At 45.3% G+C, this 15,291-nt stretch overlaps 1 protein-coding gene across 1 annotated transcript in view; it reads right to left on the reverse strand.

The window, feature by feature from the left end:
• The window catches only part of LAPTM4B (lysosomal protein transmembrane 4 beta), a 116,094-nt gene extending 101,766 nt beyond the window's left edge, over positions 1-14,328 (reverse strand). The window contains exon 1 of the mRNA XM_033930189.1: positions 13,966-14,328. Within this exon, the coding sequence (XP_033786080.1) occupies positions 13,966-14,064 (99 nt within the window). The 5' untranslated portion in view covers positions 14,065-14,328. The remainder of the gene's footprint in view (positions 1-13,965) is intronic.
• Between the last annotated feature and the right edge of the window lie 963 nt (positions 14,329-15,291).

The raw sequence follows: 15,291 nt of genomic DNA on the forward strand, positions 1-15,291 counted from the left end.
ATATATGCTTTTTCAGCTAGGTTAAAAAGAGGCATTCCAAGGGCTACTTTTAGGTCAAGGAAGGAAACAGAATGCACACATTGTTTTTTAAATGAACATGCGCTCTTTGACCTCTGATTTGCCACCCATTGAAGTATCAGGTGTAAAGTACACAACTAATTTTCGAAGGGAAAATCACCTGATAGTATACCTCTCAAAATTAGGCATAATTTAAGCACATGTAATTGTGTATGCATATATTAAGGTAGAAAGGGCAACTGAAAACTACACCTTACAGGGGTGTCTAAAACGCAGGCTAAGTCATGGGCCAGATTTTTTATTAAGGTACTTGCCCCCTCCTTTGCTGACGTGGCTCCGATGTTCACAGGACTTCTGTGAGTGTTGGATCAATCACCGGCGCCGGCACCAAAAACCACGCTGCACGCCAGCAAAGGAGGGGATTAGTCTTAGAAGAAGTATAGGGATGCAACCTCTCCAACCCCACGCCAGCTACAAAATAAATTAAAAAGACTTTTCCTCTCTTTTAGGTCCTAGTTCACGCTTGCTGTCTAACACCAGCTCTGGTAGGATACATATTTCAAATCTGACATATTGTATTCACGAAATAGAAAACACAATTATTTTTTCTACCTTTTGTTGTCTGGTCATTTTGTTTTTGGTCCCAGTTTCTCTTTCTGATTTTGTCGATCTTCTAATTCTCTTTCCAGTGTCTGCTGTCCATTTTTTTCTCCTCTTCTCTCTTGCTCCAGTCCCTGTCTCCAACATATTGATTTTTCCCTTTCAACTTTTCTCATTTTTTCTTTTCTGCCTCTGTCCACTCAAATCTTGCCCTTTTTCTCATCCTTCTCCTTTTTAAATTTTCAGCTATCTATCAATTTTCCATCTTCTCTTATTCTATAGCTCTCCCATTTCCCATTTCCTTTCCCAGCCTCCTATTTCCTTCTCTCTCTCCTCCTCTCTCCTCTTGGTCCAACATTTTGCTCCATCTCTTTTCTGTTGTTCTTCTTTCCTCCCCGCTTGATGCTGAACAATGAGATGGAAAGAAAAAAATAAGAGATGCTGCATCTCTCTCTCCCCCTTCCATCTCCAGATTCAACTTCTCTTCCTTTCTCTTCCCAATTGCCCCCCATCCCATCTCTCCCACTGTCTGCCTGCCTCCCTCCTGGTCCATCATTTTTCCCTTTCTCTTCCCAACAGTTCTCCCTTCAAGTAATTTTTTCCCTCTTTCTCCACATTACCTCAGGTCTCTCCCTTCATCTCGCTCTCTTCACAGCCATCATGCCTTCCCTCCGGTGCCGGTCCTATGTCGCTGCTGGGCCGGGGAATCTTCTGACCCCAGCGATTCGGGAGTGCTGTGCATGGCTCCTCCTCCTGCTTTTTGCCTGCCGCAGTCTGTCTCCAATGATGTGCAACTTCCTGTTTCCGCCCGGGTGGACCATGGCAGACAGACGGCATGAAGGGGAGCCATGAACAGCACTGCCTAGTTGCTGCCGAGGCTGGTGGACTTTCCGGCTTGGGGGCGTCGGACTGGCGCTGAGGGGAGGACACGCTGGGCTCAAAGGAGAAGATTAGGAACGTTGCCGCGGGCCACATAAAAAGGCCAGGCGGGCCTGATTCACCCCGCGGGCCTTGTGTTTGACATATTTGCTGTAGATGAATCCAGCATAAAGTTATCAAGAAAATTTATACATTACTCTCCAGGTCTTTTTTCTCCCCCTCCTGACAGAAACATAAGAAGGCTGCATGCTGAACTGCTGGACAGCTCCTTTCGGTTTTAATATTTCTTAGAATTCAGGCTGGCAGAGCAAACTGGCCTGGATAGAGTCGTAAACATTAGATCTCAAAAGTTAAGCAGCATCAGACATGGCTAGTACCCGAATGATGAACCACCAGGAAAGACAAGAAGCTAAAGAGTGCAGAAAGCAATGACAAACCTCTACACTGTGTTCTGCTAAGAAAAAGGCACTGGGGCTGTGATCACCTAAACATCAAATACCCAGACACGACTATAAAAGAAGGTATAGAAACACACGCACACTCACACACAGACGAGAACTAGGTAATGGAAAATTCCTCTGTGAGAATGTTGGTTCACCTTACATTGTACATTCTTTAAATAAAACATGCTCAAGTTACTAAGAAACCGATATCATGTTTTTTCCTACAGTTGAAGTTTACCAGTAAGGCCACTCTGTATTAATTATACTATAAGTTGCACTTTTGATGTTAAACCCACTCTGTCTCAATTTTAAATTTGAAAATAAACGTGAGGTATGAATTTATTTCTCATTCTGAATTAAGCTGAATAAAGAAGTAGCAATGTAAACTTAAACTACTCAAATCACCACTTACAATTGTCAGGCTGAAAATTAGAATCAGTATTATCCAATCACACAAAATTCCAATTTAGCAGCTCAGCTACTGATGAGAAGCTATAGGCTGTCAGTAACAACCTGTGATTATTACAGGGATGATAATGATTTAGTTAGTGCAGGGTTCTCAACCCAGTCCTTGACAGGATGGGCTGCAGTTAGCTTTGATAGTGACTCTGGCACTGGGGCAATGCGGCTGATGCTGGACAGACTTCTATGGTCTGTGTTCTGGATATGGCAAGATGGATCAGGAGCAAGTATGTGTATTTTATACCACATTCAAATCATCCAAGTGCAGGTCTTGCTTATCATGGGGGGCAGGGGAGGACATCTTATAGAGCAGTGTCTTGCAAACTTTTTTGAGCTGGGGCACACTAAATCTGGTAGTGTCCCTGGCTCGAGACACCCGGAAGTGTGCTGGCATCAACATGATGTCACGCGCCTGCATGACATCATAATGCCTATGTCAGCGCATGTGCCAAGGCCCTTCAAATGAGCCTTGCGCAGAGAGAAGGGCCAGTAGAGAGAAGAGGGACCGGCATCGGGAGATTGCTGAACATAAGAATAGCCTTACTGGGTCAGAACAATGGTCCATCTAGCCCAGTAGCCCGTTCTCACGGTGGCCAATCCAGGTCCCTAGTACCTGGCCAAAACCCAAGGATTAGCAATATTTCATGCTACCAATACAGGGCAAGCAGTGGCTTCCTCCTTGTCTTTCTCAATAACAGACTATGGACTTTTCCTCCAGGAACTTGTCCAAATCTTTCTTAAAACCAGCTACGCTATCTGCTCTTACCACATCCTCTGGCAACGCGTTCCACAGCTTAACTATTCTCAGAGTGAAAAAAAAATTTCCTCCTATTGGTTTTAAAAGTATTTTCTTGTAACTTCGAGTATTCCCTAGTCTTTGTAATTTTTGACGGAGCGAAAATCAATCCATTTGTACCCGTTCTACTCCACTCAGGATTTTGTATACTTCAATCATATCCCCCCTCAGTAGTCTCTTTTCCAAGCTGAAGAGCCCTAACCGTTTTAGTTTTTCCTCATACAAGAGGAGTTCCATCCCCTTTACCATCTTGGTCGCTCTTCTTTGAATCTTTTCTAGCACCAATATATCTTTTTTGAGATAAGGAGAACAGAACTCCAAATGAGGTCGCACCAAGAAGCAATACAGGGGCAGACTGGATGGATCATGCAGGTCTTTTATCTGCCAACATTTACTATGTTGGGCATACACACACAGTTGGGTTTTTTCAAGCTCTTCACAATATGTATGAAATAAATAGATTGGTATACAGTTACTGTGTGCAAATATCATGCATATTAATTTTGGCGAGCCTGAAAACCAGATTGATTGGGTATATCCAAGGACTGGGTTCAGTGGACATATCCCAAACTGAACTTAAAACGTCTCCAGACCACCCATAATAGAGCCGCAAGATTTCTCTGTAATGTCAACCGATTTCAACTTCAAATTCTTATGTTTTCCATAAGTTTACAATAAGAGGTAAGAACTGTAAAAACACAGCAAATTTACACATTATATATAAAGTATAACATTAAGAAATTATTAACTTAGATTATACATATTTATCTAACAGATAAACTTTTAAACGATCTTCAAAAGGCCTGGTAAGAAGAAGAACTTAAGATCAAATCACTAAAACTTTTGTTCCAAAGTCCTGCCTGATAGGATAGGGTTCTATTAAGAAATCTTTTGTATATACAAATATCTCTATTGTAGTTTATAATTTTTGTCATTTGAAAGAGCATCTTTTTTGATAAAAAAAAAAGTCACCCTGTTTCATCTTGGACCAGAGTGGACACAAAAAAATGGAAGACCTTGACCTTGCTTTGGTCAGAATTAAGGTCCCAAAGACATGCATCAGAGCAATTCACATAAAAAAAATGCATATAGATATGTTAGTGATAGGAGAAAGTGCAAGAAGTGGCATTCTAAAACTAAAAGGGGAAGAATACGGAGGAGCAGATAAAGATAAAACTGAATTGTTTAACAAATGGTAAAATTATGTAATTACCTGTTAATTTTCTTTCCTTTAGAAGCAGCAGATGAATCCAGATACAAGTGGGAATAGCTCACATTGACCAGCAGGTGGAGATAGAGAAACTGATTAACAGTTGGCCTTATAGCCTGGTATTCCTTCTGTCCATTCAGTTGTGCTCCTTGCCCAAGCATCCAGAAACAAGAGAATGAGCATCCACAAAAAAAAACTTCTTTCCAGTAGCTAATGTACAATCCATAAACTACAGAATACAATTACCAACAATAACTCACTGAAAAGATGCCACCTAAATCCGCGACAGGCATTTCACCGAAGGGGTGGGGCTCTGGATTCATCTGCTGCTTCTAAAGGAAAGAAAATTAACAGGTAATTACATAATTTTACTTTCCTTAGCATAGCAGCAGATGAATCCAGATACAAGTGGGATGTAGCAAAGCAAAACTCAAACCGGGTGGGAAGCTAATGCCGCCTCCGCTATCACTGAAGCGCCAAAACTAGCCTCCATACGGGCAGCCACGTCCAATCGGTAATGCTTCGAGAAGGTATTTCCAGAAGACCAAGTAGCCGCCCGGCAAATTTCCTCCAAGGAAATACCCCCGGACTCCGCCCAAGACGTAGCCAATGCTCTAGTCGAATGAGCACGAAGCTGCTCTGGTACCTGCTTCCCGGTTAACAAATAAGCCGAAGCAATCGTCTCTTTAACCCATCGAGTGATGGAAGCTTTAGACGCGGCCATACCCTTATTTTTTCCCGCGAACAACACGAATAGGTGATCTGATCTACGAAAGTCGTTAGTCACCCCTAAATAATGAAGAATCATCCGGCGAACATCCAGGAGACGCAACGACGAGAATTGCTCTCCCCAATCCCCCCACCGAAAGGCCGGGAGGAATAAACATTGGTTCACATGAAAGGAAGAAACCACCTTAGGCAGAAAGGACGGCACCGTTCGAATAGATACCCCAGCATCCGAAATACGCAAAAACAGATCCCTGCAAGATAGTGCCTGCAATTCGGACACCCGTCTTGCAGAAGCCATAGCCACCAAAAACACCGTTTTCAATGTGACATCCTTCAGCGTAGCCGTAGACAAAGGCTCAAATGGTGCCGCCCGCAACCTTCCAAGGACAAGCTTAAGACTCCACGAGGGACAGGTTTGCTTCACAGGAGGCCGGATATGGTGAACCCCCTTGAGGAATTGGACCACGTCGGGCTGCGATGCGAGCACCAAACGAGAAACCCGGCCCCTGTAACAAGCAATGGCCGCCACCTGAACCTTCAGAGAATTATAGGCCAACCCTTTAGTTACACCCTCTTGCAGAAAAGAAAGAATAGCCGGCAAAGACGCCCGGAAGGGCGAAACACCCTGCCTCCCACACCACGATTCAAAAACTTTCCATATTCTAGCATAGGAGGCCGACGTAGAAATCTTCTTTGCTTGAAGAAGAGTGGATATAACCTGCTCCGAATAGCCCCTACTCCTCAGCCGCGCCCGTTCAATAGCCAGGCCGTAAGACCAAAGTGGGACGGATTTTCTATGGAGATTGGACCCTGAGTTAGTAAGTCTTGAGTCATCTGAAACTTTAACCGATCGCCTGCGTATAGGTGCATCAGATCTGCGTACCACGGCCGACGCGGCCAATCTGGAGCTACCAGGATCACCCTCCCCTGAAAGAGAGCGATGCGTTGTAACACTCGACCTATCATCGGCCAGGGAGGAAATATGTACAGAAGGGAATTCGGAGGCCAAGTGAGGGTTAACGCGTCCACCCCCTCCGAGTTTTGTTCCTTGCGTCTGCTGAAGAACCGAGGCAGCTTTGTATTGCGAGACGAGGCCATGAGATCTATTTCCGGAAGTCCCCATCTTAGGACCAGCAGATCGAACGCCTGAGCGGACAGCTCCCATTCTCCTGGATCGAGAAGATGTCTGCTGAGGAAGTCCGCCTGAACGTTTTCGTGACCCGCAATGTACGCCGCCGAGAGGAGAGGAACATGCATCTCTGCCCATCGAAACAGCACCATTGCCTCTTCGGCTAACTGAGGACTCCGGGTACCTCCCTGACGATTGATATATGCTACCGCCGTGACGCTGTCTGAAAAGACCCTGGTCGGACGGTCCTGAATCATGGACTGAAATGCCAGAAGCGCAAGCCTGATAGCCCTCAACTCCAGCATATTGATCGACCACTGGGCCTCCTCCGAGGACCAAATCCCCTGTACCGACGATTGTAGGCACTGAGCCCCCCAGCCCAGAAGACTGGCATCCGTCGTAACCACGACCCAATCCGGCGTCGCTAGCGGCATGCCCCGGAATAGATTGAACTCGTTGAGCCACCACTGCATGCTGTGAGCCGCCTGAGGAGTCCACTGGAGACGCCGATCATAGTCCTGAGATGCCGGGGACCACCGGGAAAGGAGAGACATCTGCAATGGCCTCATGTGGAACCGAGCCCAAGGTACCACCTCCAAAGCCGCCACCATCGAGCCCAGAACCTGTACATAATCCCATACCCGAGGTCTGGGCGACTCGAGAAGTAGACAAATTTGAGACTGTAACTTCTCTCCCTGATCTCGGGGCAGAAACACCTTCCCCAGACAAGTATCGAACCTTACCCCCAGATGAACCAATGACTGGGACGGGGACAGAGAACTCTTGGGAAAGTTGATGATCCACCCCAAAGACTGAAGGAGAGATATCACTCTGTGAGTCACCGACAAACTTTCCTGCCTGGAAGAGGCGCGGATCAACCAGTCGTCTAAGTAAGGGTGTACTCGAATTCCCTCTTTGCGTAGAAATGCTGCCACTACCACCATCACCTTTGAAAAAGTGCGAGGAGCTGTTGCTAGACCAAAGGGCATCGCCCGAAATTGATAATGCTGGCCTAGGATCGCAAACCGCAGAAACCGCTGATGCGGGGGCCATATCGGAATATGGAGGTACGCCTCCTTGAGATCGAGGGAAGTGAGGAACTCCCCCGGCCTCACTGCCGCAATAACTGAGCGAACTGTCTCCATACGGAAATGGCGAACACTGAGAAATTCGTTGACTCTTTTGAGATCCAGCACCGATCTGAACGACCCCCCTTTTTTGGGTACAATGAAGTAAATGGAATATCTGCCGAGGCCCACCTCTTCCAGTGGCACCGGCACCACCGCCCCAAGATCCAGAAGCACCTGAAGAGTCCTTCGGACCGAGTCTCCCTTGGCCGCCCCATTGCACGGGGATACCAAGAAAGAATCGGCGACGGGAGAGGATAACTCTAACTTGTAACCGTCTTGAATAATGTCTAACACCCACCGATCCGACGTAATTTTGGCCCACTCCGCCAAAAAAGCCGACAGCCGCCCCCCTAAGGGAGTGGCGGAGTGAGCCAAGACCCCGTCATTGTGTAGTGCGACTAGCTGGGGCACGGGCTGGCTGAGCTGATGGAGGTTTTGCTGTGCGAAAGGAACTTTTCTGGGAAAACCTAGGTCTCGAAGAAGGGAAGGAACCATACGTGGACCGGAAAACAGGTTTACTTGTCCTATATCTCTTAACATCCCGGAAACGCTGTCTGGAAGCGGAGGACTTCAACAGGGGCCTAGGCCTGTCTTCCGGCAACCGCTGGGTTTTGGTATCCCCAAAATCCTTCACCAATCTATCTAAATCTTCCCCAAACAGCCAACGTCCTTTAAAAGGGAGTTTAACGAGCCAAAGCTTGGACGCCGCATCTGCTGCCCAATTACGGAGCCATAAGGATCTGCGGGAAACAACCGACAGAGACATCTGCTTTGCAGAAGCGCGAATAATATCATATAAGGCATCTGCTAAATATGCCAGACCAGACTCCAAATCAGCCAGTTCCGATGGGACAGAACCCCCTGCCTCCATCAAATTATCAGTCATCAACTGAGACCACTGCAGACATGCCCGTGCCGCATATGAACTACAAATCGCGGCTTGTAACGTGACCGCAGCCACTTCAAATGACATCTTCAGAGAAGATTCAATCTTTCTATCCTGAGCATCCTTCAGCGCAACTCCCCCTTCAACCGGCAAGGTAGTCTTTTTGGTAACTGCGGCCACCAGTGCGTCAACCCTGGGTAACTGAAATTTCTCAAGTTCGTTCGGGGCAACAGGATACAAAAGCCGCATGGCTTTTGCCACCCTTAGACTGGCCTCCGGCGTGTCCCATTGCGCCGTGATAAGTTCCTGCATAGCTTCATGCACTGGGAAGGACCTAGGTGGCTTTCGCGTCCCTGCCATAAGGGGGTTTGCGGACCCAGAAACTGCAGCATCTACCTGCGAGATATTTAACCCCTGCAACGCCTTAGAAATTAAAGAAGAAAGTTCTTCCCTATGAAACAGACGGAGAGCGGAAGGATCATCTACTTCTCTACCCAGGGGATCAGCCGATTCCAAGTCCAACACCTCACCTTCCTCTAGTGACTCAGGAAGGGATAAAGGGGAGACTGGAATAGGATCCCCTTCGTCCGCGGCCGCGAGTCTGCGCTTCTTTGCAACCTGCGAGTTCACCGGAGAAACCGCCTGAACTGCAGCCGCACCAGAAGTATTGCTAGAAAAATTAGTAGTGGAAGTAGATGGAACAGGCAGCAACGGAAAACTCCAAGGCACCGGTTGATCAGGCTGAGAGGTCTGCAACATAAAAGCCTGGTGCATCAGCATAACAAACTCTGGGGAAAACGAATTCAGCCCGAATCCTGCCGACCCTGGCTGTTCGGAGCAGTGGAGCGGAACCGCGGCTCCTCCCGGCGCACCCGACGCTACTACAGCCGCTGACTTCCCCTCCTCCACTGAAGTAGGTTGAAGTACGGCCGACTCGACCGCGAGGGAAGGGGAAGTCAATCGCGCCTCCCCAATGCAGGAAATGGTCAAGTCACCCGCTTGTACCAACGAAGCCTCTGCCGGTGTATCTGAACACCCGGCCGAGCACAGCCCCGACAGTGCCCTGCGCTTCCCACAGCGCGAACACCACTTCGCAGCCTCTGCCATTTAGCTCCCTCTGTGTTTTTTTTTTTTTTTTTCAAACTGAAACAGCCCGTCAAAATCGCCGACGAGGCCCCCAAAGAAAAGAAACCGGCACTCGTTCGGTGGACAGGACGAGGCAGGGGAAACTAAATGCCACCACTAAAGTACAGAAAAACCAGAAAATGTACTCACCAAAACTCCGAAACAGTAGCACAAGACGCAAAGTTATGGCTGGCAGTTGTAACTGAAAGCTGACCAAAAAGGTACAGCACAGCAAAGGCAGGCTCCGGCTTTTTTTTTTTTTTTTAACTGGAAAGAAGAAACCGCAGAGCCCAACTAACCCCTCAATCTACCGGAGGGGAGGGTGGAGAGGGCCCAGGTGTAGCTCCTAAAGCTGGCACCGCTCAGCCAGGCACCCCTGTCTGTCTGAAGAGAGCTAGTCTCAACAGAAGACTAAAACTGTAAAGAAATTCACCCGGCACAGCCAGAATCCAGGAGCTAGAGTGCTAGCTCGAACCCCTGCTGGGAGATAGAGCAAACTGAATGGACAGAAGGAATACCAGGCTATAAGGCCAACTGTTAATCAGTTTCTCTATCTCCACCTGCTGGTCGATGTGAGCTATTCCCACTTGTATCTGGATTCATCTGCTGCTATGCTAAGGAAATTTCTGTTCTGTGTTCACAGCTGAAGCATCAAGAGCAAGACCGCAGAAGACAAATGCAAATAGGGGTGGAGGTGTGGTAAATTCTGAATAATTTTCAGAGGACTGTGTTCATGAGGAGCTAGCTAAACTAAAGTTGGACAAAGTGATGGGGCTGTGGCATATATCCAATGGGAACTAAAGGAGCTTAAGGAAGTTCTGGTGGCTCCACTGGCTGACCTTTTCAATGCTTCTCTAGAGTCAGGAGTGGTCGCTTTTCACAAAAATGGAAGCAAAGAAGATATAGGGGATTAAAGGCCAGTAAGTCTGTTCCCATTAATCTATCTAATGTACCTGGGATAGTGGAGGATTAAGTGACTTGCCCAGGGTCACAAGGAGCAGCGTGGGGTTTGAACCCACAACCTCAGGGTACTGAGGCTGTAGCTCTAACCACCACGCCACACTCTCTAAGAGTGCTATATCTCAATGAGAAAATAACAGTCTTAGATCTTTTGAAAAGCAGCCTATAGATTGCCGAAATGGGCCACAAGGTCAGTAAGAATGAATCAAGCATTCACACAATAAAGTGAAAGAAACTGAAATTTGTGAAAGTGTTAGTGCTGCCCCTACAATGGCAAAAATGGTCTCTCTAATTCCTCATAAAGTGCTTGGAAAGACTGAGAAAGCATTAAATATGTGGCTAGAGGACACGTCACAGAAGCATAACCCTGTTGATGGCCAAATTGCGCGTGAACAAGTACTTAGTTTCAAAGAGCACTACTGTGAGGGAGGTCGAGGAGAGCGAAAGGAAGGAGTTTAAGGCTAATAACTAGCTATATAAAGCACTACAGCTTCAAGAACTTAAAAGATCATAGAAGAATAAGAAACTCACAGAAGAGAAAGGCTACCTTCCAGAGCAAGTCTTCAATTGTGATGAAATGGCACTCTAGAAATCTAGAGCAAGAAATAGAGATCGTATCTACATCCATAAGCATGCCAAGGCCTGGAAAGACTGCCTTACTCTGGTGCTGTGTGGCAATGCAGGTTACATGATTAAGCCAGGCCTCATCTACTGAGCAAACAATCCTCAAGCTCTTAAGAACAAAACCCCAAAACTGCTTGCCTGTGTTCTGGCAACATAACAAGAAGGCTTGGGTGGCAGCCATCTTGATCTTGGAATGATTCCACCAGTGCTTCATTCCTGAAGTGAAGAAATACCTCAAAGAGAAGGGGCTGCCATTCAAGGTCCTCCTTGACAATGCTCCTGGCCATCCCCAAATCTCTCTGCTACAGCCACTTGATCAAGACATCAAGTGCATTAGGGCAATTTACACTCACCTCACCTTCAGGAGGATTTGTGTTGCCTTTGATGCAAACTCTGACTATAGCATCTTGGATTTACAGAAGAGTTTCACAATTGTGTATGCAATTGTGCTCATTGCAGAAGCTATAGATGTCCTAAAGCCCAAGACACTGCATGTTGGAAGCCATTATGGAGTGAGGTAGTCAATGATTTCAGGGGCAACCCTACTATTGATGCAGAAGTCAGGAATATCTTGAATTTTGCAAGAGAAGTTGGTAGGAAAAACTTCTCTGATATAATTAAGTTTCAAGTTTATTATGGATTTGATTAATTGCTTATTCAAAATTCTAAGCGATGTACAAAGGAGTAAAATAATGAATTACAATTATCAAGGGGAAACCAACCAGATAAATACGATTGACTTGTCAAAACATATGGTACAAAAGGAAAATATAGGGAAAGAAATACAAGTTAATGATAGTAAGTAAGACGAGTAAGGGAAAAAACAATAGGAAGGGGGAAAACAGTGAGCTTCAAAGAAATTAAGAACTAAGGTTCGGTTGATGCACCTAATCTGATTTTCTAGTTGATATACCTAACCTAGTTTACTAGTTGTCAAATGCATCTAAAAAAAGAAAGCATTTTAACTTGTTCTTAAATCTATCTAAATTATGTTCTTCCCGTACATGAATTGGGAGTAAATTCCATGTTTGGGTGCTGTGACGGAGAAAATAAATTGCCGCCGTGTATTTATGGTTTTAAGTGAGGGAACTATTAAAAGATGTTGGTCAGAAGACCTGACTAATCTTGTTGATGTATAGGGAATCAATAGTCTATGAATAAAGGTGGGAGTTTTATAGAGAAGAGATTTGAAAGTCAATAGACAATTTATATGTTATGCGATATGCAATTGGAAGCCAATGCGCTTCCTTAAGTAGAGGTGTTACATGGTCAAGGATGACGTCAAAGAATACATAGAAGAGCACAAAGAAACCCTTACCAACAAGAAACTAGAAGATCTGCTGAAACCCTCTACTAGAGATAATGATGATACAAAAGATCTAGAGGAGGCAGAGCCATTAATCTGGACACTAGAAACATTTGTAGCAGTTTTTCCAACAGGTACAAGTGCTAAAGGATATGATCTTCAAGTACAACCACTGCAAGATTTGTTTCATGATGCAAAGAAAAATAAACAGTTTCTTATAACAATGTTTCTAACTAAAGCATCTGCAATTATGAAGCCTCAACCTTCAATGCTTGAAGATCCTCAGCCCTCAACCTCCACAGATCCTGACATTAGTATTATTAAACCTTCTCCAAAGAGTCAACATCTACAATTAGAACCTGGTTCTTCCAACACAGATGATTTTTCTGACGTCCTTTCAAGTTTATTTATAGCCATCACAAGTATCTGGCCGGTTTACAATAATGTTCAAGTTAGCCTGATGTCTCACCTCTTATGGGAGGATGTGTGTAGTTATAGGACTTGAGTATCCACAGATTATAGTATCTGCAGGGGGTCTTGCAACCAATCCCTCACAGACACCAAGGGCTAACTATATTTCTGCATCAACAGTGAACAGAAATATTTGGAAAAAGGCTAGAGTATATGTGCTGCATTAAAAAGTAAAACAGAGCAGAACTAATCTGGCTAAGAGCAAGCAGACTGATGAATTGACTCATTACTAGTTCCATCAAATTAATGTAATCATTATCCAAAGTACTGGAAGAACTTAAATACCTATTGCAAAAAAAAAACCTTATTTGTTACTAAAAGGAAGAATAGCCCCTTTTATCTAGCTGCACTAGAGGTTTTTAGCATGGGCTGGCATGGTATATGCTCCAACACTCATAGAATTCCCATGAGTGTCGGAGCACACTTACCTCGCCAAACTACACTAAAAACCTCTAGCACAGCTTGATAAAAAAAAAAAAGGGGGGGGGGGAAGGGGTTTGTAAGTTTCCTAACTAAAAATATATAATTCTCCTTTTTAGCTATAACATTCATTCTCAATTAGAAATATGCAAACAAAAGCCAACATCGAAGAAATATGCCTTTGCAAACTATTTGTAAATTGCCTAAATATTCATTGCTATCTGGTTTTTCTTGGGTTCCTTTTATTAGCTTATTATAAGGAAACTAAACTAAACTAAACCTTAGGTTTGTATACTGCACCATCTCCACAAGCGTAGAGCTCGGCACGGTTACTACGTTTCTAATAACAAAATCTATAGAGAACAACCTCCTAATATGGATACTGTACCAATTCCAGATCTTGGAATATAGCCTATTTTGAAATAAGGACTAAGAGCAGCATTTAACACATACCCAATGCTGCATCACTGAATGCTTAAACGCAAAATAGCAAGTATTTACATCACTCAAGAAATAGAGATTCCTAACCATTAAGGATTTTAATATAATCAAAAAATAAATAAAAGATGCATCACTAAAGCATGAATTTCCTGCGCTTCTTAAACGCAGCATTATTTTATTACACAAGGTGCAATTGATATCAGCTATTTGCCCCTCCTCCCGGTGGAGGCGCAAGGAGCTAATAGACTACAACTACACTACCCCCAGTTGAGGATTTTCCCCTCCTCCCGCCGCTGTATGCTGAAAATCAGAAGGAAAAAGGCTAGCGCGCCTTACCAGGTACCAGAGCGCGAAGATGATGGTGCCGGTGCGGACATGGCAGCACAGGCAACAGCTATTGGAATAGAAGCGAGCCCAGGGCACGTTCATCTTCATGGCGCTGCACCTGCAGGAACCGCCGTCTCGGGATTATGGGCGGGAGTATGAGAGACAGGGCCACGTGACGCACCCGCACCCGCCTCCACCGACCAAGGCAGCAGGCGCTTGGCTTCTCCACTGCAGCATTCACGTGTCCTGTCGCGCCAGGGTGAGCAAAAAGGGCAGAGGAAGCTGGCTGAGCGGCTTCTGCACTCAACCTCAACCTCCTTGTATATCACCAGTATAAAAGTGATTTCTGAGTCGTGCGCATTCCGTAAAATGATTTGGGAGTGAGGAATTGTTGGAGGAGGACATTTCTGCATGTTAAACTATGTAAAGTTTTATTGTCGGTAGAGAAATAAAACAAAGAGACCATCTCATTTTTAGGGAGCCTGTCCCGTTGTCAGGGATCCGCCCCCCCCCCCCTTTTTTTTTTTTTTTAATCCCGGCGGCTGCCTCCTGATGTCTTCCGGCAGCGACACGCCTGCCTGGTCCTGCGAGAATTGAGGGCAGCCCGTGAGCGGCGCGGGACCAGGCAGGCGCGCCGCGCTGCTGCTGCCGGGAGTCATCAAGGGGGGAGGGGTCCTGTCCCCTTCCAGGGGGAAAAAAAAAAATGGTCACATTACCTGTACCTGTCCCCTAGTCCCGCATGGTTACATCTAGTGTTTCTCAACTTCTTCAAGCCAAGTACTAGTACTGTGTGTATATGAAAAATGAATGGAAGAAACTGCATTACAATTAGTAATGGGGACTAGGTCTGGGGTGGAGCTTGGGTGGTACTCATTTGATATTTGTTAGACTTAGGGGAGTCTAACAAATATCAAATGAGTACCACCCAAGCTCCACCCCAGACCTAGTCCCCATTACTAATTGTAATGCAGTTTCTTCCATTCATTTTTCATATACACACACTATCGGAGAATTGAAAATAAAATAATTCTCCCTACCTTAGTTGTCTGGTGATTTTATTTTTCTAATCATCTTTTCCCAATCTGGAGTTGCACTTCCTCCTGAAGTGCTCTTAACTGTGGTTTCAGGGCCTTCTTATCCATTGACTTTTTCTCTCCTTTGCTTTTGTTCTACAACTAACCATCTTTGGAATTAATTTTTTAACATTTTCCATTGTTCTGCTTTCTTCTCAAAATCTACTTTTCCATTTCTTACCTTCCTGTCCCATCTCTCTCCCCTTCCCTCCCCATTTCCATGGTTTGACATCTCCTTTCCCCACCAGTAGTCCAATATCTC

The sequence above is a fragment of the Geotrypetes seraphini genome, chromosome 2 (assembly GCF_902459505.1).
Source record: "Geotrypetes seraphini chromosome 2, aGeoSer1.1, whole genome shotgun sequence".
Taxonomy (NCBI): Eukaryota; Metazoa; Chordata; class Amphibia; order Gymnophiona; family Dermophiidae; genus Geotrypetes; species Geotrypetes seraphini.